This window comes from Trifolium pratense, linkage group LG4 (assembly GCF_020283565.1).
Source record: "Trifolium pratense cultivar HEN17-A07 linkage group LG4, ARS_RC_1.1, whole genome shotgun sequence".
In the NCBI taxonomy this organism is placed as follows: Eukaryota; Viridiplantae; Streptophyta; class Magnoliopsida; order Fabales; family Fabaceae; genus Trifolium; species Trifolium pratense.
The window spans coordinates 10,424,126-10,451,703 of record NC_060062.1 but is presented as its reverse complement, the minus strand read 5'-3'; the positions used below and the strand labels follow the sequence as shown (position 1 = coordinate 10,451,703).

At 33.4% G+C, this 27,578-nt stretch overlaps 2 protein-coding genes across 4 annotated transcripts; one reads left to right on the top strand and one right to left on the bottom strand.

The window, feature by feature from the left end:
• Window positions 1–1,407: 1,407 nt before the first annotated feature.
• Window positions 1,408–13,295, bottom strand: LOC123924082 (SCY1-like protein 2). Its single transcript, XM_045976844.1, has 14 exons — window positions 12,553–13,295; window positions 11,564–11,668; window positions 11,165–11,275; window positions 8,854–9,036; window positions 8,122–8,248; window positions 6,507–6,568; window positions 6,323–6,409; window positions 5,392–5,478; window positions 4,887–5,000; window positions 4,661–4,789; window positions 3,602–3,664; window positions 3,118–3,279; window positions 2,886–3,004; window positions 1,408–2,770 (listed from the first exon to the last, which is right to left on the bottom strand). The coding sequence occupies exons 1-14, from the start codon at window positions 13,042–13,044 to the stop codon at window positions 1,798–1,800; spliced, it is 2,814 nt and encodes a 937-aa protein (XP_045832800.1). The 5' UTR covers window positions 13,045–13,295; the 3' UTR covers window positions 1,408–1,797.
• A 4,137-nt stretch (window positions 13,296–17,432) lies between these two features.
• LOC123921137 (molybdenum cofactor sulfurase) lies at window positions 17,433–26,721 on the top strand. Of its 3 annotated transcripts, XM_045973551.1 has the most exons (22): window positions 17,439–17,647; window positions 17,749–17,847; window positions 18,200–18,258; window positions 18,615–18,775; window positions 19,374–19,522; window positions 19,600–19,723; window positions 20,360–20,465; window positions 20,547–20,592; window positions 21,235–21,273; window positions 21,346–21,502; window positions 21,629–21,731; window positions 21,936–22,052; window positions 22,144–22,221; window positions 22,326–22,427; window positions 22,645–22,717; window positions 22,872–22,979; window positions 23,502–23,569; window positions 24,457–24,608; window positions 24,987–25,219; window positions 25,624–25,760; window positions 26,037–26,147; window positions 26,262–26,721. In XM_045973551.1, exons 1-22 carry the CDS (start codon window positions 17,536–17,538, stop codon window positions 26,364–26,366), a joined length of 2,439 nt encoding a protein of 812 aa, XP_045829507.1. In that variant the 5' UTR covers window positions 17,439–17,535; the 3' UTR covers window positions 26,367–26,721. The 3 variants fall into 3 exon arrangements, 2 of the variants coding, with proteins under 2 accessions (XP_045829506.1, XP_045829507.1); XR_006813966.1 differs by lacking the exon at window positions 26,262–26,721 and having other exon boundaries at window positions 17,433–17,647; window positions 25,608–25,760; window positions 26,037–26,148; XM_045973550.1 differs by having other exon boundaries at window positions 17,437–17,647; window positions 21,235–21,502; window positions 26,262–26,705.
• The last annotated feature ends 857 nt before the right edge of the window (window positions 26,722–27,578 follow it).

Genomic DNA, 27,578 nt, shown 5'->3' with positions numbered 1-27,578 from the left:
TTTTTGGGGGGTAGAAAAGAAATGAGGGGGGTCGGGAGAGAAAACTTCTTATAAATGTGCATCAATCAACTTTCTTAATTTTCATGTATCTTCGTCAAGCAACTCGGCACAATAAGCGAGTCACTCACAGTCATACATTTGCTTGCATCCTAAGTTGTGACTGTCTCTTTAAACTCCACCCTTGATGTGAACAAACATGTTGGACCCTAATTCATATCGGGCAACAAATTCAGGTTGTGACAATGGATGGACCAGAAACAAGTGCACCTTCCATTAGACTTTGTCTAATCTATCATTTTCATAGCTCCATTGTCATTCTCCAATAATTCTTCAAACCATTAAACATCTTACTGCATGCTAGGGTAGCAACAATTTCTTACCAATGTCCAAAAGTAACTTCACCTATCAACATCACACTCTAAACCCTAAACCCCACAAATGGAAAATGAGTTAAGTATAGGTGTGGACCACACCCTAAACACATACCACCAATTACGGAGTACCTAACAACTATGATGGAGCCCGGAAATGTGTGTGTATAATAATGTGTTTACCCACTGGAAATTGAGCAAAAGCTCTTACAATAGCAAAATGAAAGATAAAATGTAGAAAGAAAATGATTCCAGATTACTCTAGAGCTAAGCTCTTCAAAGAAAGATAACGCTCATTCATTATCTAACCATAATGGTTCCAACTATATAATTTTCCATGTCCACTGCAATTCACTCACCTTACTAACTATACTTAAAACTAATAGCTTATCACTTTTTCATGCCCACCCTAACCCACTCATTATGTACCATATATATATATATATATATATGTACCATATATATATATATATATATATATATATATATATATATATATATATTCTTAACACAAAATTTCCCTTCAATCAACCTCACAATTCACCTTTGTCAACCTCCACTCATCCCTTCACAGCCTTCTTTGACCTCACCAGGGAACCCTAAAAAAAACTTTCATGCTTCATATTTATGCATGGGAGATTTTCACATCATCAATATTATGGCCACACCATGGATTTTCTGCAACAATATTTCATTTCACAACTGTAAATGTTATGTAGACTTTCATTTCACATCATCACTATTATGGCCAAACAGGCCATTTTTTAACAGGGTGCAACTGATTCTGAAAGAATGTTAACCATGTTAACATTTTGTAACTTAAATGACTGAATTGAGAAAGGAAAAAAATAAATAAAGAACTAATCGAAAATTTAAAATTAATGCGGTGCATGAATCATTTTACTATTAAGTTTATGAATGCAGCTCATCACTTTCAGTTTAAAAAAATATATTATATATTAAAAATAAAACTGAATGCAAACTTACAACTGCTGATTCCACACACGTTTGAAAAATGATAGCATAAAAGCAGTTATAAGTTACAACTATCACTAGTATTACCACCAACAGCCAAATCATACATAATGGAATGACAAACATTTTCGTTTAAGAAGCTTAATCACTGCTTCGATTATTTTCAACCCAGTGGCAGTAATCAGGACTTTTCTGAATACAATTTGCCTGACACCCTAAGAATAAAGCAAGACATATATGGATACCAAAAAATTAAAAAAATAATCCTTTTTTTTTGCAAAATCACTATAAACTAAGCAACATACAACAAAACCTTTACATATAGTCTCTTACAGCAGATGTCGCGTGGCAAGATTTTCCGCAATCTCTTCCTTCACAGCAAATGTCTCCGAGTATTCAACATTGAATGTTGCATAAATATACAATCTAAAAGAACAACAATAGAAGCAAACTACCCCAGCAAATCCAAAAGGGGTGGCTGATCACTGTTTGACTTGGTATGAGAGGGTTGTTTGGTTGAAGTCGCTCCTCTCCCTCTTCCCCGTCCTCTACCCACTGTGGTTGAAGGGGGTGGCGCAAGTCTAGGTGCAATTTGTTCATTCTTGTTGGAAGAAAATATTGATCCAAGATCAGTTGATTTAACGTTATTATTATATGATGATGATGATGAAGCAACATTCGGTGCTGGAAACGCTTGACTTTGTTTTAGGAACCCAAGCGAACTCTGAGGTTCAAAGCCATTATTCGGGTTACCCATAGATGAACTAGAATTCCTTGGGTTCATACCGATAGACTCCACAGAATTCTGGGAGTTGACATTCTGGGAGTTGACAGACCAATTGTTGCTGGATTGGAGACCAAGATTGCTTGAATTGCTTGTCATTGAATTGTGCCCCATCTTGTTTAGTGCCATTCCTATAGTACCATTGTTGGAATTTCCAGATCCACCAGCTAATGAGCCACTAGGGCGCGGAGGCCAATCAGCAAAAGGATCGTCATCTTCAAGATTAGATGTAGATGAGGTTCCCGCTGCAACTGTTTGTCTTTCAGTATCCCCAAATTGTGAGGTAACACCAGAAGATGCACGAGGCGGCCACTCGAAATCTACTGAAGGACTTGACTTGGCTGTCTGCTGATTAGATACACCAGATAAGGACAGATTATTTTGTAAAGATGCTACTGGACCCACAGGGTTGCTTGTCGCAGATTGACTGGATGTATTAATAGAATTCTCGACAGAATTGGCGGTTCCCGTTATTTTGGGACCCCAATCTGCATCCCAGGAGCTGCTTTTTGTTGAAGCAGCAACAGTGCTGTTGCTTGTCCTTGGAGCTTCCACCTGAAGGCCATTAACCACAGAAGATAGTCTTACGTCTGGGATTCCAGAATCAGTCACAGCAACTCCTCGCTTCTCTTCTATCTTCCTGCATGAAACACAAAAAGTTCAGAAAGAAATTAAAAGAGGAGCTTGTCAGAGATTAAGGAGAAAGGAAGACAGAAAAAATGAAAAAATAGAGGATGTTAAAAAAAATAGATTACTGGAGCATATTCTTGACAAAGAGCATATATTTGGCAAACTGTTGAACATTCAATTGTTGAGCAGTCAGGAGTGGCACAAGCAATGGAAGAACATGCTCAGCAACAAATTCTACTCCATACTGAACATAAGAAATCAAATAAGATTTAGGTAAAACTCCAACTATTGTTGATCACAGCAGTCAATAATACAGAAACTGCAGTTGATAATTCAGGCCCATCATTTGTGATTTACCTGCTTAAAAATAGAATTTGCAACCCCGAGGGTACACATAAGGGTTGGAGGGGAACGGTCAACAGCAGTACAGCGCTGAATAGTTTGCAAGATTTCCACGACAGCATGTTTATCAAGTCGGTTAACCATGTCTCCAAGGCACAACAAAGCATTGACTCTAACCTGTGAAACCAAAGAGACAATTACAGACCAGACGTTTACGCTCTACATATAAATACAAATATGTCCAATATTTCAAAATAGGTTTAAACAAAAAAAACATAATAACTATTGACAATGGAAACCTAAATGTTTGAAAGATGATACTTTAGAAACGAAACCGATAATACTGTCTTTCAATTAAATAACTAACATGGTAATATAAAGATATAATCATTTTAGCAAAGTTGGAGTTTATGCGCTAAAAAGACACCAAATATACGTCTGCATGAGACATTCCAACCAAAAGGTAAAAGTGCAAACTTCAACCAAATTATGAACATACCGCAGCAACTGTTGTTTTGAGTGCTAGTCCATGAACACGGGGCAAAATCACTTGTTTCACCAGCTGAAGAACAAAAAAAGTATTAGAAACATCGTAGAAGTTGATGCTTTAGTATCAAAATACCAGACATTTAATGTGAACGCGGTGAAAAAAAGAGGGCCAGGGTTATCTGATATTAGGCTGAACAGTAGTAGGGTTGTATGATAATATAAGCCTCAAGGGGATGATAAGACAAGGTAACATATAAACCGCAAGGACATGTTGACCTGCCTCTATTTTGTTTTCTCTTTTCTGAAGTAATGTTGTGTGGTATGTGTGGAGATTATTGCTCTAGGCTTCTGTATTTTGTTGAGGGTTTGTGGATTGAAGACTGTCGATAGTAGTAAAGGACCCTATTTATTTTACTGGGTGGTATGAGACCTGACTTGGTATTTTGAATGCCTTTGGTAATTACTGGGTCATTAATAGATGGCATTATGCTCAACTCGATGTTTTGGAAATTATTTTGGAGGTTAAGGTAAGGGGGTCATTGCAAAGAAATGTCAAAGATTCCATAAAACTATGGCATACGCTAGAGTAATGTGCCAAAAGTACTTAAGGACCCTTTAAGGAGTTATCTACCAAAGGCATTACCAAGATTGGTGATTCAGGAGGAGTACTGATTGCCTATTTTCTTTGCTTTTTGTTTATGGTTTTACTAAATGTAGCAAGCTTAAGGTTTGAAAGTTTAAGCTTGACAGAAGTGTTAGACAATTCTAGGGAATTCAATTTCACTAGTATTGGGATTAGATTTGTGCTTGTACTCGTAGTACCAGCACTTGGCCTAATTAGTGGTATTGATAGGTGCATTAACTTATTGTAGTTGAATAACATCTTAATTTCAATCCTATAATACACTGTTAGTGTTGGCATTTAATTTTTTTTTCCTTTTTGTCTAAACCATATAGTTTCAACAGGCCCCAAAAAACTTTAAGCATTGAAACAATAAAACTTATAAAACGTGTAAACCAAATGAAAAGGTACTCAGCAGAAAATATGTAACATTTCAAAACAACTCACCTGGGCATCAAGTTGCTTGGAAAGGGATACTGATTTTTTCAGGACCTCTTCTTGTAAACGTGCATCATTATCATCATAGGCCCGAACAATCATTGGAAGAACATGTGAAATTAAATGATCTTGACTAGTCTAAATGAACAAAGAATGGCATAAGTTAAAACATAGTCATTAGATACAAATATTTTCAATCTTCAAATAAAGAAACCGTATTTTAACTCAAAAATACCTTGTTTATTATTAGCTCGGCATGCTTTAGAAGTAGTAACATTGTATCACCAGAAGCAGTGCTTAAGACAGGGAAAAGAGCTGGGAGTGTTGATTGCTCAAAATCATTCTTGTCCTGAAAAGTAGTTTAATTTTTGTTTTATTTCCTTCATATTAATGAATTTCTTTTTATTAAAAAACAATATGGATCCATTATATTCTCATGCTAATTGGTGGAATGTGTGTAAATAGTGTCTAGGTTTATTGTTTATAGGCTAAGGCTAACCATAATCTTGTAATTACGATAATTAGGCAAATAATTTCAAGGATCTGTACCTTTGAATTATTTGTAATCAAATAGTTAATATTTAGCCTCGGTTTATAAAGCACACTATGCCTTTGATTTAAACATTCACTTACAAAGAATATTTCTTGAAGCATTGGTTTTTGATTTACAATGTTGTCAACACTACCATTATGACTAACCTAGGAACTTAATGAAAGTGTTGAGAAAGAGATAACAGTACCTGAGACTCTGCAATGGTTAGAACCATTGGTAGAATCATCGGCTGTATAACTACATTCCTTAGTTCTGCACAAAGTGGTGGAAGGACCTACATGGAATTTAATTTGCCGTACGTTCAGAGTAAAGAAGCAAAGGTAATTTAATCACATATTAAGGAAAAATAAGATGACTACAACATATTTGACATAATTTCAAAAAGCAATCTGGAAACCATATTGACATACTCAAGTCAAACCGAAAATCATTGAAGTCATAGGGCAGCACAGTACCAACTACAAAATGATTGACAGAGCAAGAGTCTACTGAATTATATACCAGGAAAGAGAACTGACATAAAATTAATTGACAGTTGTAAATGGAAAAAACATATATTCACACTCAAAAGGGAATTGGGGCAATTGACTCCACAGTTTGATTTTTCTTTGCATGTTCTAACAATTTTTTTTTTTCATCTTCATATACAAAATAGTCTCCACTCTTTCTCTGGTTTTCTTAATTTCCTCTCTCACTCAATTTCTCTCTCTTAAATCTTTACCTTTTTCCTTCTCTTTAATTCTGTTATAAACTATTTACTCATTCGATAGCAAAATCTTACTATAGTTTATTGTATAAACTATAAAGACTCAAATTAGTCTTTTAAATAAATATGAAGACTTCTTAGAAATAAAAAATATCAATGTTATCCTCACAAATTTGAAATAGCGGTCAAAATAGTTCTTCATGAGGACTAAAATGTTCGTAAGATATTTTAGATCAAAATTAGTACTTTTATTTATCATAGAGCAAAGAAGTCTTCATGTTTTTTCTCAAGATCTATTAGAGATTTTACTCTAATATGTTCCTTCTTGAAAATATGATAACTATTTTCTTGCCCCAGCAACTAAATATTTTTGAATCCGCCGCTGCATATATTACATAACAAAACCACATACCTTGTATCGCAATACACGGGAATCAAAATCTTTCCACATATCTGACAATGCTTTTAAGAACTCTGACTTCTGCATGTTATCTCTTTCCTGAAGGAAAAGAAGACACGTCATTGAGAAATTCACCTCTAAATATTCTGCATGTTATTGAATTTGTGATACTAACAAGCTAAATTAAAATTCTTACAAGCATGTGGTCCAGGAAGCGCAAAGCACGCAACCTAGTGTCATTCCGAAAAAATTGTGAGCCTGCAAAATGAGGGGAATATATCCTGTAAAGATAATCATAATAAATGTTGTAAATAATGTAAATAGCACTATCTTAGGACTACTTTGGGGCAAGTATGTTCCTTCTGTATTATTTCCCCTGCATATCAATGACGACCTTGAAGACAATGGTTTGGATAAAGATATGATGATATCTAATACAGCATTATGGCGTCATTTGATCTACTTAACTAACCACACTTAGTGGGATTAGGTTTGGTTGTTGATCATCTTGTGAGTGGAATCAGACTACATACTCCTTTATCCACCCACCATGTAGAGGATGTAAAAAAAAAGGGAGACAGGGTTGTGGGGTATTAGTGGAGATGTATATGATCCATTTGATGGTCGTGGTGGTGACCGACTTATTGAATTGTCATAGTTGTCTATAGGTGAACTAGACTTGGAAGCTATGTTTTTATGAATGATGAGAATAGGGAGATAAAATGATACAATTAGGGTATGTTTGGTCCAACTCTTTTTGCTTAACAAAATATATTCAAAAGTACAGTTAAGTTGCTTGGTAATTCTCGGATATTTTAATTTGAAGTTACTGTAGGAGATATCTAATAGTAAACGTCCATATAGTATTAATGAATGAAATACATTTTACAAAACCCCATAACTTCAACATCTAATAGTTTTTAATCTTTTTGAATCATCAAATCATCAATCAAAATCATCTGGCTTTATTCTTCCTCTCCTCTATCGAAAACCCCATAACTTCATCAACATCTCTAAATTATTGTTGAAGTAAAAGGTTGTATCACAACTTTAGATTTTAAGAATCTATGTACCCATACCATGTTGTACCCGCACCGCATCAATTATATCAGCTATATAAGACCCCACAGATGAGTTGTGGAGAAATGAAATCAGCACAATGAGGGGCTAGACAGGGCTGAGTTTGCACCGAATGCAAACATGATCTAGTAACCTGGTGAAAATTTGACCAGATATATTATTGCTTCACAAAAAGCAACCAGGAACCATAGTAGAGTGAAAACAGAGGAATGGTGGCAGGATTCTGTCATTGAAGATGGTACTAATTTGATGCCATGTTGACATGACTGAGTTAAAGTTTAGTTAGAAAAGGAAGAAAAGAGAGAATGGCAACAATATTCTGTATGGATGACATTAGATTGCTATTGGATGTGATATGATCCAAAGTTACACCTATTTATACTCGTTTGTTACTGTATAATTATTAGCACCAGCCTACACCAATTAAGCAAATAACATAACAATGATCCTGATATTTCAAAGTTATAGCTCCTAACAATTTCCTGTCAATGTAATCAACTCGCAGGTAATAAATTGTGATGTATATATCTATCACTCGTCATATCACATCTGACATAATTGAGACCTTCCTCTTCAGATCAGACACCACAAATTTAATTTATTAACACCCACTAAAAAAAATTGGAGTGAAACTCCCCAAGATACCCCGTCAACTGTTTTGTGCCAAGACTGTGTTTTCCTTTTCATTCAAGGAATGAAGAAAATGTATTGTTCTGACAAGCTATACTTACCAGTAAAATCCATTGCAGTTGGCCTGAAAGATTCATTTGAAGAGAGCATCCTTTGCAGGTCAGGAACCAGATCCGATGGGATAGATGAGAAAGCATCACTGGATAAGTAAGTCAAGGTATTCATGTACTGCATGAGTACAAAATCACAATTTCTTATTAATTTATAATTAATAATTAATGAAATAATAATGAAGCCTGTTGTTATCAAGTAATAAAGTTTTAGACATTTTTTTCTGTCAATCTAAATACATATAGAGTAATAACCTATTTATATAGTGAAATGTATTCGACCATTGAGAAAAAAATATACTCTCTCATCTAGAGAGTAGACATAATCAACCATAGCCACAAGTCCACAACTGCATACTTAAAAAACTAAGTTACAGTAACTTATTTTCAGTATTGTTAGTATTGACTTTGATTATTACATTAGTGGTATGTTAGTACTTCTGCATATTGAAAATGATAAACCTTGAATATATTCTACTAGAAAATCTTGTGAAGTAGCTACCATGAAAACCTAATTTGAAAGTAACAAGCTGAAAAAAGGAACTCAGATGGAAAATATCTTCACGGAAATTAAACTCATGTATATAAAAACACAAGATTCAATCTGGACCAAATAAATCTCTTTCCATGAGTTTTACCTTGTTCAAGTTTCTTATGCAATATCAAGTTCATTTATTTCAGATGACCAGTATATGAAAAAGGAAGACAGGGATTTGTATTTACCATCTTGACATTGTTGTGGCAGTCAAACAACGGCTTGCGAGCAATTAAATGGTAGGCAAGACATCCAAAACTGAAAATATCAGAATAGCACCCAGCTGAAGAAGCAGTGCTCCTCACCATCTCTGGAGCAGTGTAATTAATAGATGGCTGAAGTGGCAAAACTGAGTCTTCGACGTCATATTCCTGTATAACAGCCATAGTGAAATAAGATGCAGACCAATTAAGCAAAATTTATTCATAATTAGAAATAAAAGTTGCAAGTCTTAACAAAAACATACTTGTAAATACAAACAAAATTCAAGGAAACAAACAAGTTAAGCCTCTAAAGCTTAAAGAAACTAAACATAAACTCAAATAAAAGTTCTTATCAATAACCAAAACAGAAACAAAAAGGTCAAAACCAAAAACAGAGCCAGAGCCAAAACAAAAAATGAAAACGAAACAGAAAGTAAGGTGGGTGCAGCCACCCACCGTGACACGATGCTCAGGCGCAATAGCGACGATATTTGCCATTATTGACAACATAGATTCTAAATCACTATTTTAAAAGACAAACAAAGAAAGTAAATTTTCTCATGTCCTGTTTCTCAATTTTAACCAAATGAAATGCACCCTTACATTACATATCATTCGGGTATAAAATAGAATATGTATCTAATACTTTTGGATACTTCATTGATGACCAAATCAAGCTCTTCTTTTCTCAAAAGAGAAAAAACATTATTAATTCTGATATGGCCGACAGTCTTTATGATACAGCTAATGAGGTTCTGATAAGGCTCTGACCCTTTCATTCGAAGAAAAGTAGTCTACAATTTCTTTGGCACAAGATGCCAATATCAACACCGTATTTTGTTTTTTTTCTGCGAGAGCAAACACATTTTTTCATCTTCAGCTTGTTCAATATTTTGTAGCTAGATAATGTGATGCATAGCTTTCTTTTTCATAACTAGGTTTGCAACATAATTGTTATCTCCATTAGTTAAACTTCGATTTGGAAACTCAAACAGAACATCCAAACAAAATCTAAGGAGTAAGACCATATACTAGTAACAACTATGTCTAAGAAGTACTACTGTGTCCCTAATATAAGCCTCATTAGGAAAGAAAAAGTAAATTATTGTCTCTAACTAAAAGTTCTATTTCCAAGTTACTAGATGCATTTATTATTATTTTCAAATATACCCCTTATTCATACTACTAATAGATGAAAAGTCGGGATTAGACACATCAATACACAGAAGCAAATTAAGTGATACACAAAATGTCCCCATTAATTATACAACCAATTTTTCGTAATATATGTGAAAAGGGTCAAAAGGGCTTATAAAAAGTGACAAAGGAAGTATGTTCTTAATTTGTAATTGTATTTCAATGTATATTACTCCCTCCGGTCCTATATATAAGAATCATATCACTTTTTAGATTCATTGTAGAATTGATGTATCTAGACAATAATATAGCCTAAATACATAAATTTTACAATGAACCTAGAAAATGAAATGTTTCTTATATATAGGACCGGAGGGAGTACATTTTATGAATTTTTTTACGTTATATATATATATATATATATATATATATATATATATATATATCCTAGACATACTAGATAGCAAGGTTGTCAGAATCGGGATTTTGCTTTAGATCCATAGAGGATAGTAAGATCGAAAAATCGTAAATCGCAACCAAAATCCAAGGATTCTACTCAATCAATTTTGTGGAATCGAAAGGGGAAATCAAGATCGCATAATCGAAAATCGCAACCAAAATCGATGGATTCAACACATAATAGTACTCAAAGTTTGAAATCATAAAACAATCAAGTCTCAAAAAGCATAAAACAAACATAAAACAACCAAGTCTCAAGTCTTAAATATAAAACAAAATACTTAAAGCCTAGATGCTAAAATAGATCACTAATGCGCCATCTATGTCAAGATTGTCATCCTTACCCATTCCAAAATTACCCAAATTAAAAAGCCCATAATCTGTGGAATCCATACGAAATCGCGGATTTTGCTGCGATTTTGCGATTTTCTGCGATTTTGCAAGGATTTTACTATGGTTTTGGATTTTACTTAGGATCCAGATCCTTGAGGGTAAGCAAAGTCGCAAAATCCATGGATTTTACGACTTTGGTCGCGATTCTGCTAACAATGCTAGATAGTATATTGCATCCTATATTTTTCAAGAATATCCATATCTTCTTCTTTGTCATAGTATAATGGCATTTTAGAGGTCAAATATGTAAGTCAATTAAATAATGTCAATACAGAAAATTCTAATCTTATCAGATCTTCCCACTCACAGCATAATGGAAGGCATGCAGATTAGACGAATCACCAGGGTTCTGAGAAGAAGAAATTGCAAAACCAAATCCACCAAGTTTCCAGGCTCCACTCAATGTGATAAAAACATTCTGCAAAGCATAAAGTTTATATTCAATGAACCAATCTGAAATTCATAGATGTTTCTAGCCATTACAGAAAATCTCCAAATTTAGAAACACGATATACATGCTATATTATATCGTTTCTAACTACAATTGGACTCACTTTCACTGGTATCATTACTTGACAAAAAAATTCTTTTGCCAAAAGAAAAATTACTTGTCACATACAAAAAGATGAAGGCAAATCGCAAAAATAACTAAATCAAAGTAATTAAAATGATTATTATAAAGGACAAAAATGAAAAGAGCTGTAACCTCAGGTGATATAGCCCGATGAATAAGATGAGCATGGTTGTGGAGAAAATCCAATGATTCTGCTATCTGAAGTAAACCATGTTTTACCTCCAACAGACCCATTTCCTGCAAATTAATGAATTACAACAATAACATAGCATTCCACCAACAAAAAAATACAGAAATTAGAAATGCAATAAGTACAACACAACACATATACACATGGTTTAAAAAAAAGGGTAAGCAACTTTAATAGTCTACAATAACAAGGTTTCCGATATTTTCCATCTATCTGTCTATTTATCTATCTATTCTAAGAAAAAACTTCTCCCTAATCCCGCATGGCAAAATTTCACAACTCTATTGTGTAGTCGTTTTTTCCTCATATACGTAAAAATTACAATCTTACACAAGATCTTTACTCGTTACAACCACAAGACTGTAATTGAGGCAATCTCATTCCACATTTGACTGCAATTCTCCATAACATCAACAACGACTCTCCATCTATCTGTCTATTTATCTATCTATTCTAAGAAAAAAACTTCTCCCTAATCACGCAAGGCAAAATTTCACAACTCTATTGTGTGTCAATTTTTTCCTCATATCCGTACAATCTAACACAAGATCTTTACTCGTTACAACCACAAGACTGTAATTGAGGCAATATCACACCACATTTGACTGCAACTCTCCATAACATCAACAACGATTCTCCATATCAACTATGTTTCCTATCGATCTATTCTAAGAATAATCTTATGCGGAGAATTGCACACCTCTCTAATATTCGTTCAATCTCACACAACTTCTTTACTACTTACAAGTGCAACCGCAACGAGACTACAATTAAGGCAACATCATACCACATTTGACCAAAATCCCCCATAATATCAACGATCACAACACAGCCTTGATTTAAAATCATGCTTAAACTTATACATAGTAAAATTAAATCAATTAAGCATTAGCATTTGCATGTAATAATTAAATTGGATCAAAAAACTAACCATTCCCTTAAGATCTTTAGGAACATTAGCAACATTATCAAAACAACCAAGAGTATTAGCGACAGAAGCAAACAAAGGTTCGGTAACCATCGCCATGGCATTCTTATTCTCATCCAATCCCTGAACAACATGAACAATCCCTGGATGTCTTAACCTAACAAGCTTCCCAGCATCAGTCCGAATCAAATCCAAAAACGAATCCTCAGCCGCTTTCGTCAATCCAGCTCGCAATCTAGCCTCAGACAAAGCCCGTTTATCCAAAACCCAAACACAAACAACAGGATACTGATGTTGCCGAGAAGGATCACGAGCCCGGGCCGAATAAAGTCGCCAGGCTAAACCCGGACCTGCGGAACCGATCTGATCGAGAAGCTCGTAGTCTTGGAGTGGTTTTGGACCGGTGACTTCTTGAACCGTTGTTTGAACCGTTTTTTCTATTACTGCTGCGGTTTTTGCTAGTGCTTGGGTTAGGGTTTTCATGTTTATCGACATTGTTGTTGTGAATTGTGATTGATTGATTGATGATAATTGAGAAAGGGAATTGAATTGAGAAGAGTTTCGAGATTCGAGATTAATTGAATAATCGATTATGGATTCACGATTTCAAAATAAGAAGAACAGTGTGGTTGGGATCTTTGTCTTCTTCTTCTTTCTCTGTTTCTCCGTGTTTCAAGTCATCTTTTCTATACCCCAAAGCTTACTTCGCCATTTTTGTCTTTTTTATCTTATTTTATTTTATTGTTAGTTTTGTTTTACAATATTATTTTTATATTTATATATTTATTTTTTTTTTTGGATTTTTCACCACCAGGTGAATCTGGCTCGGGGGTCAGTTCCGACATCAAGTGATTTCAGCCTCTTCCGATCGTAGTTGCGGGGATCGAACCGCGGTCCTCCCTATCAAGTTCAGCGTCAATCACCACTAAACCAATTAACGATTGGTTATATTTTTACTATCTACTACTTCTAATCTTAATATAATAAAATTTACTAATTTTTCCTAATCAGTTTTAATAATATTTCAGTTTTTTTTATCCTTATTGTAATTTTGCATGAATCTATGTATAAAAATAAGAACAAAAAAAAATATGAATCTATTCATAAAAGTAGGAATATAAAAGATTATAGAAAGAATAGTCTATAAAAAAAATTACATTATGTCAAAAACAAAGTTATAGAAAGAATAAGATGAATATTAATATGCATAAAAATAAGAACATCTACTACTAACTATATAGATTAAAGGGTAAATGTTCATTTACCCCCTACAAAATAAGTGAATTTTCGTTTATCCCCTACTCAGATTTTTTTTTTTGCTTACCCCCTACAAAAAAGAAATTCCCTCATTTACCCCCTAGGTGTACAGCAGGACATCTGACTGTGCAAATTTGCTGACGTGACTTGCACACCTGGAAAAAAAATCATTTATATTAAATTTTAAAATTCCATGTCATCTATTTAAAACAAATTAAAAAAATAATTAAACTTTTTTTAATTAAAAATTCATAAAATTTATAATTTTTGCTTCTTAAAAATTCATAATAAGTTTGCTGCATAATTTTGTTTACAGTGTAGACCCAAAACTATTCATAATTTGTTGCATAATATAGTTGAAATTTTGCTGTATAATTTCATAAGAATATAGTGCAGAATGATTTGGTAGAAGAGACAAATACGATTAAACTTATACGACTGATTCTGTTTTCTTTTTTATAAAGTTTTAAAATAACAAATAAAGTTTTGCTTGTAACAAAAAAATAAATAAATAAAGTTTTGTTTTAAAAAAAATTTTAATTAAGATTTAATAAAGATTTATAAATGTTTAAGATTTTAAAAAAATAAAGATTTATAAATGTTTAATAAACTTCTGGGAGTAAAGTTTTTAGAATAAAAAACAATTAAGTTTTATTTTTAAAATAATTTTTTTTCAATTTTTTAATAGATGATGTGGAATTTAAAAATTAAATTTAAATAAAAAAATTTCACGTGTACACGCAACGTCAGCAGATTTGCACAGTTAGATATCCTACTATTCGGATCCTGAGTTGGAGTTGGAGTAGGAGTTTTATTTGATTGTTTAATTTATAGAGGGTCATAAGAGACTTGTCAATTTTATCTAGCCTCCCTAGCCTAGTAGAAGCAAGCTTGTAGCACGTGATTCTAGCATATGCTCGAAGGCTCGTTCCTATCGAGCATCATAGGGTAGCAATAAATTTACGGATATTAAGAAAAGTAGTTGTAGCAATAAATTTGTCAAAAAGGGTGTTAATTTCTTGAAGAAAAAAAAAAGAAATTGTTAATTTTACATACTCCTACAATGTTGATATCATAAAAGAGAAAAACATTTTAATTTACGTTTGCAAACTGTACTTTGAATTAATAGGGGTAGTTTTATAAGCAAATTATTAATGCATGTTGAATTTTGAAAATGATCGTATATTATGCGGCATAGAAAAAGTGGAAAATTGTCTTATAATTAGGAATGAAGGATGTAATGTTTCTTTTGATCTTAACCATTTGATTGTTAAAAGAAAGTGACCTAGTAATCCAAAATTTGGATTAGAAGTAAGTAAAATTTGTTTAAGAAATTTTCGGATTAGGATTAGAGCATGGATTCTTCCGGATGATTCGTTCTTAACCGAAATTCATTAACTACTTATACTCAATCATTTAGTTTAACTAGTCCCGCACCCGTGCGATCCACGGGTGTTATGCGGTATTTTATATTATAATGTTGAAAAATCATTCGTATAAATTGAAACAATAAGTATTATGAAAATTATAATAATAACATCAACAACAACAAAATAGTAATAATAATAATAATAATAATTACATTTAGTACCCCACATTAAATGGATGTAAGTGGATGATGTGGCTAAATGAAAAATTTTCATTGGTTTGTGGATTAGGGTTTAGATAGGCAATTCCACAACTATCTAGGATTTATATATATAGATATCAAATTATTTAATTAGAGAGCTTATTTTATTAGGGTGACAAAAGTAAATCTCAAGGTTTAAAGGGTCAACTTTGTTACCAATTCATTTAATATATAGTCTTTCATTTAAATTAAATTACACCAACATACATATTTTTGCCTAAATTTCATCATAAATTCATAATCTGAAGTCTTTCTTTATTAAGGATGAATTAGTCTTTCCCTTTGTTACCCAACCCAGTCCAATAAGCCCTTAAGGATGACAAACAAACAAAATATGGTCGAAACTAAAGAAAAGAAGCGAGTGTCCCTTTCATTCCGCCTTTCACGTATTGCAGAGCTAGAAATTTCAAATTCTCCCTTTCTTCTTTTCAATATCATAACTCACAAATTAGGGTTTGATTGTCTCTCCATCACAATTTAATTCCACACCGTGTGGGTTGGAAAATATCCCTTCGTCCACACATGGTATTGACTTGTTTTACTGGTGTAGAAAGTTTGGTGCAACACATGGTAACATTATCTTTATTGTCATGTGGGTTGTTTGGTGTGATCGGAACGACCTCATTTTCAATAATAATAGAGCTAGTGTGCAGTCGAGTGTTGCTAAAATTCATATTATGTTGCACTCCTACTCGGTGGCTTTTGATAATCATTTACAGGACACCGCTCAAGTGTCGTCCCAGAACCTTGTGGCATGGTCCCCTCCGTCTGAGGGTAATGTTTGTCTGAATGTGGATGGAAGTCTGTTGGGATCACCGCAATCTGCTGGCTTCAGGGGGCTTATCCGCAACAACGATGAGACTTTCCTCGGCGGCTTTTATGGTGTTGCAATACATGCAAGTATTCTGTATGCAGAGATAACGGCCTTGCTACATGGCTTAGAATTATGTTGGGATAAGGGGTTTAGGAATGTCATTTGCTTCTCTGACTCCTTGCACACTGTTGCTCTTGTTAAATCTGGTGTTTCTCCTTACCATCAGTTTGCGAATGAAATTATTAGCATCCGTCAGTTGCTAGATAGAGATTGGAATATTGTTGTTGATCATACGCTCCGAGAGGGCAATGCGTGCGCTGATATTTTGGCCAAGATGGGAGCTATCTCTGTTTGCCCTCTTGTGAAGTTTGAAGTTCCTCCTGCCGAGCTATCTAGTCTCCTCCTTGGTGATGCAATGGGAGTTGCTTTTGTTAGGAGGTAGCTTTTCTTTTGATTTTTGTTTTGTTAGCTTTTCTCTATTGTAAAAAAAAAAAAAACTACCAAATCAAACATATATTTGTTATGTTGATTTCTCTACAAATCAAATATTTAATAATTTTTAATCATGCAAATACTCATCTTGTCTTTCTGAAAGGTGTCTTGTCGTCGCTTCTGGTTTATTTTATTTTTTTAATTTTTTCAACGCTTCGACATGTATCTTTCTCAAATGAATTTTTTATTTTGGGAGTAACAATGAATTTTATAAGATTCATTAAGATAAGGTGTGTATAGATTATAGGAGGGGGTCTTGAAGTTAGGCGTATCAAAGAGTTAATGCAGTGTTGTTAGACAAATGATGTTAAAGGTTGAGAACGGTAGAATGTTTTGTGGCGGAGGGTGCTTTTGCATAAATATGGATAAATCAATTTATTTGGAGAGTTTTTTAATGGTACATCAAATTAGTTTGACCGGTTATCATGAAAAGTGACCCCGATACAAAAATGATTTTCACTAAAGTTCAAAGATTTTTTAATGGTACATAAATGATTTCCATTAAAGATCAAAATCAAATTCTTCTAAATAATATCTTCGAATATTTCATTATCCATTTAAGTTTAATGTCTCACACATCAAAAAGAAATTCATAAAACAAAAAAAAAAAATTGTTTTTTCATCAAAGTATCGGGCAAATTCAAAACGTGGTCAAGTTTGAACTACTTTGCTAGTAGTGATAGTAGTAACAACTTTTCCGCATGTGTTATTTACTTGCTTCAATTTTACCTTTTTGAAATCTCATTTTTATTTTATTTGTTTTATTCCTCTTTCCAATCAATCTTCTTTCTCTATGGCCACCGCCAAGGAACAATTTCTGCAACAATTCGGTGAACACTACGGTTATCCTAACGCCCCCAAAACTATTGATCAAATTCGTGCTACTGAATTCAATAGATTACAAGGTTCTTTCTACTTCATTTTTTATATATTTCACAAGTTAGGAAAATCAGAAGAAGAAAATTCCTTATGTTTTTATTTTCATTGTCTTATTTTTTATATACAGATCTTGTTTACTTGGATCATGCCGGTGCTACTTTATACTCTGAGCTGCAAATGGAATCAGTTTTCAAGGATCTTACCAATAACGTTTATGGAAATCCTCGTATCCTTTGTTTACATCATTTATTGATCGATAAGAAGTCCCACATCGGCTTGGACATGGCCTAAATATATGTTTATATAGTAGATGTACAAACTATGATAAAGATAACGAGGTAGGGTTCCAATGATATCAAATTAGCATTATTATTGGAATTCTACTTCTCATCTTTTTGCTATACATCTTCAAAGTAGTGGTGGTAGTGCCGAAACAGCTAATCCAATCAGAACCACAGTGTTTCTGGATTCAGTATAAGAAGTTAAAGAATTTTTTTAATACTTAATGCAGGGTGAGTTTGTTTAATTGGTAGTTGACACTGATTTTATGAAGTGAAATTCCTTAATCATAATACTAGATAGCCAGAGTGATTCCAGTTCTGCAACTCTCGAGATTGTGAGGGATGCCCGCCAGCAGGTACATGCTTAATGTAATTATTTAAACATGTCAATTGCCTTGATAATGATACTTGAAATTAGATATTTTTGTTGAGATCTTTAGCTAGAAAAATGTTTCTATCAATTTTTTTGTGAACATTTGTTATTCCATGTCCATGCTATGGTATTGGAAGGAGTACTAAATTTCCATGGGTGATTTGTCTAGTTTGTTGGATGCCATACCTTGTATGGGGTTTACCTTGTTTTGATTTGATAACATGGGTGGGTCAATAGGAAAATGCTGTCGGTGCTCCTCTTCGAGTCTTTTGTACTTTTTGGTACGTTTTCTAGAAAAGTCTACAAGTTGCACAGATTATGACACTATCAGTCCTACAGGTCCTTGACTACTGCAATGCTTCTCCCAAAGACTACAAATGTATATTTACCTCGGGGGCAACAGCAGCGTTGAAACTGGTTGGAGAGTCTTTTCCATGGAGTTGTAACAGTAATTTTATGTATACAATGGAGAATCATAACAGTGTTCTTGGTATAAGAGAGTATCCTCCCCAAGAAATGAGATGCCATACTAGTTTTATTCAATATATTACTGTGATGATACAATGCCGTTATATTAAGTGAATTGGGATGAGTCTTGGCATCGGGTAAAGAGATATCATTGACAGATATTTTTCGCTCTGATGTGACTCTAATTCAATTTTCTTTCCTTTTGATACCATTTTTCTGCTCAGCTGGACTCTAGAACCCAACTATTTTTATGTTATTTTTTATAGTGATTTATTACAATCTCATGTTTCGGCTTATCTCCTTTGTTTATTTATTGAATATAATTTCTCTTTCTAGAAAGCATTACTTTATTAAAACGTTCTTGTCACTTTCTGATAAATCTGAATGTGTTACCATCTGTTGTGATTACTTTGCTTTGTTAGTTGGTTACTAAGAAAGCGTCTGGTGGACAGTTTAATTGAATACTAACTCAATAAAAGCTTATCATATGAGAGCGTATGTATAATCTGTTTCTATAGTCGAACAGGAAATGAATTTAAACGCTGTGTATACCCAAATAAGCTGATTCAAATAAGCTCTTCCATGTGCCCCCCCCCACTCTAGTCTTTGCACCTCCCTAACTAGTATTAGATATGCTCTTGATCAAGGAGCTGCAGCCATTGCAGTAGATATTGAAGATGTAAATCCTAGAATAGAAGGTGAAAACTTTTCTACGAAGATATCACCGCACCAAGTACAAAGGAGAAAAGCGGCTGGATTGCTGGAGGGAGAGACAATGGGTAATGTTTAGAGTCAGGGTATGCTCCTGCCTCCTGGGCTTTAGATTTACTGTCTTATATCTGTTTGTTCCATGCAGGTGATGTGTATAATTTGTTTGCCTTTCCCTCAGAGTGCAATTTCTCTGGGTTGAGGTTCGACCTTGACTTGGCGACGATTATCAAGGAGGACCCGAGCAGGATTTTGGGAACTTCAGTTTGCAAGTAATTTACTAAACCATTTGTCTTATTAACTCTTTATGTGTATCCATTTTGTCCAAGTAACCTAAAAATGTCACAACTTAGGCACGTTCGACTATTTGCTACTAGAGCCCATCATATCGCAGACATTAATTATTAAATAAGCAGAGCTTTTTGTTACATTGATTTTAACATATACACCGTGGCTAATCAGATTTGTCTTGGGGTACACAAGTTCCGCATGATCCTTTGATATTGAGCTCTCTACATTGGGACTATTACTATTATTTCCCATTTTATGGTTTCGTTCAATGGGTATCCCAATAGCTTTACAATGTAACTTTACAATCTCTTAACCTATATCTAGTACATCTGCTTGTGGTGATTACTAGAAGAGGGATGATAAGTCGCAGAATTAGATTCTTGTTGGTTGGGTGATATGACATTAACTTAGAAGAATAATTTATAATTTATAATTCCAAATATTTTTTATTGAATAAATATTGTGTCAAGTGATTTAGATCATCTAGACTAATTTTAATGAATGCTAGCGCACGCGCACACACACACACACACACACACATGTAGAGACAGAGAGAGAGAGAGCTTCAGTTATCTAAAGCATCAATGATTGCTTATTTGCATTTTTTTATTCATAAGAAATGGGCGATGGTTAGTCTTGATTGATGCTGCAAAAGGATCTGCTACCATGCCACCTGATTTGTCGAAGTATCCTGTAGATTTTGTCGCACTCTCATTTTACAAGGTATATAAGGTTTATGTGTAGATTTTGTTTTGATCAAGGATTACTTCAAAATTTGATGTTTTGTCGTTTGCATTTTCTTAGCTGTTTGGATATCCAACTGGGCTTGGAGCTCTCATTGTTCGAAATGGTAAGCTACTGGTTTGTGAGAAACAGATCCTGATTTTGTACTGTACTCATGATTTAATATTTTTCTTCCTAAAAGTGTTTGATTTTCATTTGTTATCTTATTATCATTTTCTATGACATTTAAGTACAAGAATGTCGTCTATGTTTCTTTAATGTCACGTGATGAATATGTGTGGCTAATAGACTATAAGTAACCCTGTCATGCGAAATATGTTTGTACATCATATCTTGTGGTCTTGATTTTATAGTGGAACTTGTATCTCGTGGATACACACATTGTGAGGATGCCTTATCTTTTGTTTTTATGCTTTGCTTTTCTTGCTTATTGAAATGTTTTTTTCAACTAAAAAATGAAGCGATTTTATATGAACACATTCGTAGGCAAGCAATATCTCGCAGGAACATTGTTACTGATCAGGAAAATTTTCATATTTTGTTCTCTGTTCATATTAGAATAATTCTATATTTCCTAGTAATTTGAAAATTACATGCAGTTTTACCAAAATTCTGCCTAACAAAATCCTTATCGCCTTAGTTTTGAATTCAAATGAAGTTTAGTTATCATCCTATACATTTGGTATTAATTTGACTTGTTTTAAAGTTTGTCTCTTATTGATTATCCTCTTGATTCTTTACATTGCAGATGCTGCCAAGTTACTGAAGAAGTCTTATTTTAGTGGAGGTTTGTGGCTTAGTGGTTACTTTCCTTTTTGTGGTTTACACTTTTTGTTTGATTGGTCGGTCCCTATGTCAGGAACGGTTGCTGCATCAATTGCCGACATTGATTTCATTAAAAGAAGGGAAGGTATTGAGGAACTCTTTGAAGATGGAACTGCTTCATTCTTGAGCATAGCATCTCTCCACCGTGGCTTCAAAATACTGAATTCTCTAACTGTATCAGCAATATCAAGGTATGCAGAATTTAACATAGTTCCACTAAAAGCGGATGTAACTTGTATGTTTTACTTAAAATTGTTTCACCGTTATTGTCTCTGAATTTTTATGTTTTAAAGCTTGCAAAAATTGTTGCCTTGTAGACATACAACATCTCTTGCCCTGTATACGAGGAAAACACTTTTGGCCCTAAGGCATGGCAATGGATCTAGTGTCTGCATCCTCTACGGACCTCATAATTCAATGGTTAGTCTGTGCACAGTGCAAGATCTGGTTGATGTCTAATTTAAGGTTTAATATGAACTAGTTATTGTTCCTGTACAAACTGTGCCTTCTGCCTCGACACATAAAAACCAAGATCACTCTCGCAGTTTCATATATTTCCGAAGTTTATTTATCATCCTCTTTAAGAAATTGGAACCCGATTAATATTGTTTTATATTCATCCAGGAAACGTATCACGAAATGGGTCCGATAGTTTCATTCAACTTGAAAAGGTCAGATGGTTCTTGGTATGGATACCGTGAAATGGAAAAGCTGGCATCTCTTTCAGGAATTCAGCTAAGGGTATATAAATGTTCATTTGTACCTTTTCTATGCTTTTGCATTAGTTATTGATTGAATGCTGTTTATATAACTTCACTTACCATCGGTTTAGACAGGATGCTTCTGCAATCCAGGTGCATGTGCTAAATATCTTGGCTTGTCTCATACGGATCTCATTTCAAATACCGAGGTGTTGCTACTGTCTTCGTTTGTTTGCTAAAATTGACTATGATTGGTTTATCTTAGTATCTACATGCTAGTATTAAAAAATTCTAACAATTTTTCTTTATTCAGGCTGGCCACGTTTGTTGGGATGACCGTGATATCATTAACGGAAAACCTGTTGGTGCTGTAAGAGTATCCTTTGGCTACATGTCAACATATGAAGATGCCAAGGTTTATATTCTTCAAATCATTTGCATTTTTGCTAAACTTTTTAACCATCAATATGGAAAATGCACAACATATTGAGTTAAAACAAAGTACCAGAGACTATGTTATTGCCAATTGCTAATTATATTTTGGTTATTGCTTGGTGTGTCAATGTTGGATTACGTTTCATTTCTCCAGATTTTGGTTATCCTTTTCCCATTTTTTTTTTTTTTTTTTGCAGAAATTGGTTGATTTTGTAACGAGTTCCTTCGTGTCACCTCAAAATCACGTTGACAACGGGAAACAATTGAAAGGTTCACTCCCTTTTTCAAACATTAATATATCTTTCATACTTAATGAATTGAAATCCAGATTGCTTATATAATATGCATGTTTTTAACTCAAACTACATAGTAGGCTTGCTTTACATTTTTCAGTCTGGAACATTAACCAGTTATTTACATGCAGGCGTGAGTGGTTTCCTAGATACCTGTTATTATCTCAAATCAATTACTCTATATCCAATAAAATCCTGTGGAGGTTTCAGTGCAAGAAGTTGGCCTCTTAGCATCAATGGTAATAATATAATTTCTGCTTTTTGTTCTGATTTTCTATTTTCTGTACATTACATCCACCCGCTGTAACAAACTTAAAGCTTATTAAGATTTAGCTTGACAAGTAGTGTTACTATCAAATCCTAATATTTTTTTTTTTATTAGAATTAACAATGATATCAATTAACATTTATTGTATTTATTCTATGTGTTATTATTAGTTAAAGTTCGCAAACATCCAAAAGAAACTTTTTTCCTCTAGTTTTTCAGTAAAGGATTGTCGATGTTCCCTATGTTCTGAATTTCGTTCTTCAAAATAACTGCAATGAAATGCTTTGAATTGGGATCCTGTTTACATTACTGATTGTTTGGTAAAATATTTTATTTATACTATTAGCGTTGATAGTCCTAATTCATTTGGACTGGGCTTTTATCCTATAATTCACTTTTTATTATTTTTATTTTTCACAAAAATGAAACTCGTCCTTTTCTCTGTAGTTTTATCTTTGAGATTTTAATGAAAATTGGTTCTTTAAATTTTTAGGAAGCCTGAAACATGATCGTGAATGGATTCTCAAAAGCCTGAGTGGTGAAATTCTTACACTGAAAAGGGTAATCCATTTTATGATGCATGAGTTCTTTATTTAGACCATCTGCTGATAGGTCCAGATTTCAGGAACTGTACTTCTTTTATGGTCAGCTGTAGTGTACAGTTTGGTTTAATTTATGTGAAGAGTCATTTTTATTTTCTTTTATTTATTTTTGATTAAGTGGAGATGAATTTGTATCTATTGAAATTATAGGATTTTAGATAACGAAGAATGAGAAAGAATAAATATTTTAAAATGGTTTGTGTTCTTCTAATGATGGTAAAAAGACCAAATACCAACTCTTATAGTTGTACATACCGCAACCATTTAATTTGGACCCAATTCCGACCATCTACATCTTCGGTTTGTTCGGGTGTCGGGCCGTACTAGTAGTCATGATAATTACTAGATTCATTATGTTCGAATATCTTAGTTTATCTTCTAGGACCAGTTTTTGATATATTATAGTTTCTCAGATTAATCTTTTCACTGAACCATACTTCAGAATAATTAATTTATATTAGGGAACAAACTCGAGGTTTTTTGATAAGTCTCATTTTCTCATACCTCCTCGCGTTTTAGTGGGGCATTTAGTATTTGTCAGATTGAGTGCAATTCTCCGAATGTTGTCATGCTGACTGTAGCTGTTAGCTCAGTTCAGTTTTGTACAGTTAGATCAGTTTTATACAAATAAGTAAATCAGAATATTCAGTTCCAAGTCTTGCTTCTCTCGGATTTCTTTTAGGCGTTACACTAATATTCTTACCTTTGCTTCCTTCACTTGTCTTCAATGATCAGATTCCAGACGAGCTTATCTATCATTCATTCTGTATTTTTTTTTTCATCTTTCACTTTTCAGAAATGATGCTTGATTGTAAAGTTTGGATTTATTTGATCTTAATTTTGTAGGTTCCTGAAATGGGTTTGATAAGCTCCTTTATTGACCTCAGTCAGGGAATGTTGTTCATAGAGTCTCCACATTGTAAAGAAAAATTGCAAATCAGGCTTCAGCTAGATTCTTATGATAGTGCTATACAGGACATTGAACTGCAGGGCCAGAGGTATATCATATTTTGCACCTTAAACATACACTTCCAATAAAGTTCAATAATTAAATTTACAAAATTTACCACAAACGTTTATATCAAGGAATCCGCACAACATTTGGGTTGAATGTCTATTTTTGCATTATTAATTTATATTTTTTGTTATAAATATGTTCTTATGTATTAAGGGTGATTTTCATTAATTTGGTACATACACAGGGTACACTAATGAAATCTGACTAAATAAATTACATGCAGATCAATAGTTTATTTTTTTATTTGCTAATGCTAAACTTTAAGAAGATTCGGTATTGTTTTACACACCCTGTTTTAGTTTGATATTTATTACATGGATTTATTTATGTAGATTATTATCTATTTTTTGTTGCTTAGGTACAAGGTATATAGTTACAGCAATGAGACGAATGTGTGGTTTAGTGAAGCCATCGGAAGACCTTGCACTTTGTTACGATATTCTGGTTCCAATCATGAGTTTATGTTGGATAGGACCAATGATGTAGTTGCATGTAAAGATACAAATAGTGCAGTCAGTTTTGCCAACGAAGGTCAATTTTTACTTGTATCGGAGGAAAGTGTTTCTGACCTAAACAAAAGATTATGTTCAGGTATCTTCTTGTACCCTTTAGAAATTAACTAAAGGCCAAAGCTTGATTTGTAGTATGGCTCAAATGATCAATCCCCTATAATTTGCGTAATTTTGTTTGTCATGTTTGTTCTTAAAGATACGGAAAATGTGTTTGACAAATTTTACATATCTAGCTCATAATGCATAATGGATCGCATGGCTAATTGATTTGATCAAATTGTATTTACCCCATGGGGATTTTCGTGTATGAAGCAAAAATAGAATGTCATGAAATTCTTTTTAAGAAACTTAACTTTCATTTTCAACCGTACCCTTGATGAGCACTTGTGTATCACAAACTTTATTAGTTACATTGCGCTTAGTCTTCAACCCCAAATTTCAGAATATTGAATATTTGACAACTCTAGTTGATGTTATTCCTAGATGTTCAGAAGGGCATATGTGGAACAGAAACACAAGTCAACGCAAATAGATTTCGTCCCAACCTTGTTGTATCTGGAGGAAGGCCTTATGATGAAGATGGATGGAGAGATATTAGGATTGGAAATCAGTATTTCAGAGTAAGTTCTAATAATCTTCTAAATATTTGACAGAACACGTTTTTTGGAATCTTGCCATTTGATGTGGACACAATTGTAGTTTAACGGAACTTTTGACTAATATTTACTTGAACTCTACTATTTGTGTTGAATAATGGCATAACTTGGAGTGAATTCATGGATGCTGATTTTTATTATATTTACAACCCTATAATTTATCGTAGCAATCGGTAGTTCTATTATCATCCTTTAATGCTTACACCTACTAAGTCAGTCTATTCTATGTTTATACGCCAGTCACTAGGAGGATGTAATCGATGCCAGGTAATCAACCGTTCACTAAATGCCGGGCAAGTGCAAAAATCAAAGGAGCCATTGGCAACTTTAGCATCATACAGGAGAGTAAAGGTTGGACAAATTGTCTTATAGTTAGATTTATTTATATATATATATATATATCTATATCTGATTAATAATTTATCTTAGGCATCAAGAGTCTAATATAATTATACAATGAATCAGGGAAAGATTTTGTTTGGCATACTGCTGAAATATGCATCTGTTAATGGAGAGCAGCAACAATGTGATTCCTGGCTTCATGTGGGGCAGGAAGTGCATCCAGATTGATGTTTGCAGTTTGCAATAATTCATTCATTCATTCATTCTGAAAAGCTCCCAAATTCATGTCCTGTCCTCCAAGACTACTGGCAGCATTTATGTTGTACAATTCTATAGGAATAGGAGCATACTATATATGCTTTAAATAATGTGGGATGGATTCAGTATCTCAAAATGTATATCAGTCATAATTTTTTTGTTGTTATATAAGTGTTGACCACAGAAAAATAAAGAATGAATAAGATATAAGTGTTTATTACGCGGTCTGATTCGACCATGGGATGGAAACAAGTTAGACTAGTTTTGAGCAGAAACTGTTTTATAAAATAGAAATACATATAATTAACCTTAATTGTGTTCTATAAGTAAGGTGGTTTTGTTTCGAGGTCATATACAGTTTTTTGCGCTCTCCAAAAAAAATATTCTTTTAATTTTATAGTCAGACCTCTAACAACAAAAAAAAAAAAACACTTACGTAGTATTTTTTTGAAACATATTAGGTGAACTTTTGTATATATATAAAAAAAAAGACTAAAATTGAAAACATAGAATTAGAGAATCAAAGTTAGAAGCAATTTTTACACAAATAAAAGTTGGTATATTTTGAGAGACTAAAAACATATTTAATTCAAAAAGATATAATAATAGTAACTATATAAAATTTACTACATTAAATTAAATTAAGATTATGAATCAAATAGATTAAATAAAATAATTTTCCTAATTAAACACAATTTCAATGGAAGAAGATGTGTAAACCAATTTTACAAAGTTAACTAATAGCAACTTTGTATTAGGTCACATGACTCCAATTCAACATGGGAAAGAATTGTGTGGAGACAAAACTGTAGGAAATAATGTGGGCTAATTTCAACTCTTCATTCTAATGACAGATCAATGAATAAGAATAAAAACACCTAAAATAAATGTTCTTTTGATCTTCTTCATTTTTTTCTCAAATCCATCTCAACCCGGAAGAAAATTCACATATGCCTGCAACACTGAAACTCAAATTTGCACACCTCAGTTGTTTCGAAATGGTGGCAGACTGTCAGTAGCAACCCTTGCTAGATTGTGCGACGACTGGTAGGAGAAGTGTAAGAGAGGAAGAGTTATTAGATTGTATTAGTGTTTGTACATAAATATGTAAAATTATAGTGTAGGAGATTGGCAGTGGCGACGACGACGTCCTCAACAAATAAACTACAGGGGGCACCCAAT

Bases quoted from the DNA above. Each gene is read 5' to 3' on its own strand.
- LOC123921137 (XM_045973550.1), top strand. From the start codon at position 17,536: ATGGCCACCGCCAAGGAACAATTTCTGCAACAATTCGGTGAACACTAC. The intron at 18,259-18,614 runs GTACATGCTTAA...TCAGTCCTACAG, and splicing joins TGAGGGATGCCCGCCAGCAG to GTCCTTGACTACTGCAATGC. The intron at 19,724-20,359 runs GTAATTTACTAA...TTTATTCATAAG, and splicing joins TTGGGAACTTCAGTTTGCAA to AAATGGGCGATGGTTAGTCT.
- LOC123924082 (XM_045976844.1), bottom strand. From the start codon at position 13,044: ATGTCGATAAACATGAAAACCCTAACCCAAGCACTAGCAAAAACCGCA. The intron at 11,669-12,552 runs GTTAGTTTTTTG...ATTAATTTGCAG, and splicing joins CTAAAGATCTTAAGGGAATG to GAAATGGGTCTGTTGGAGGT. The intron at 11,276-11,563 runs GTTACAGCTCTT...TATGCTTTGCAG, and splicing joins ATCGGGCTATATCACCTGAG to AATGTTTTTATCACATTGAG.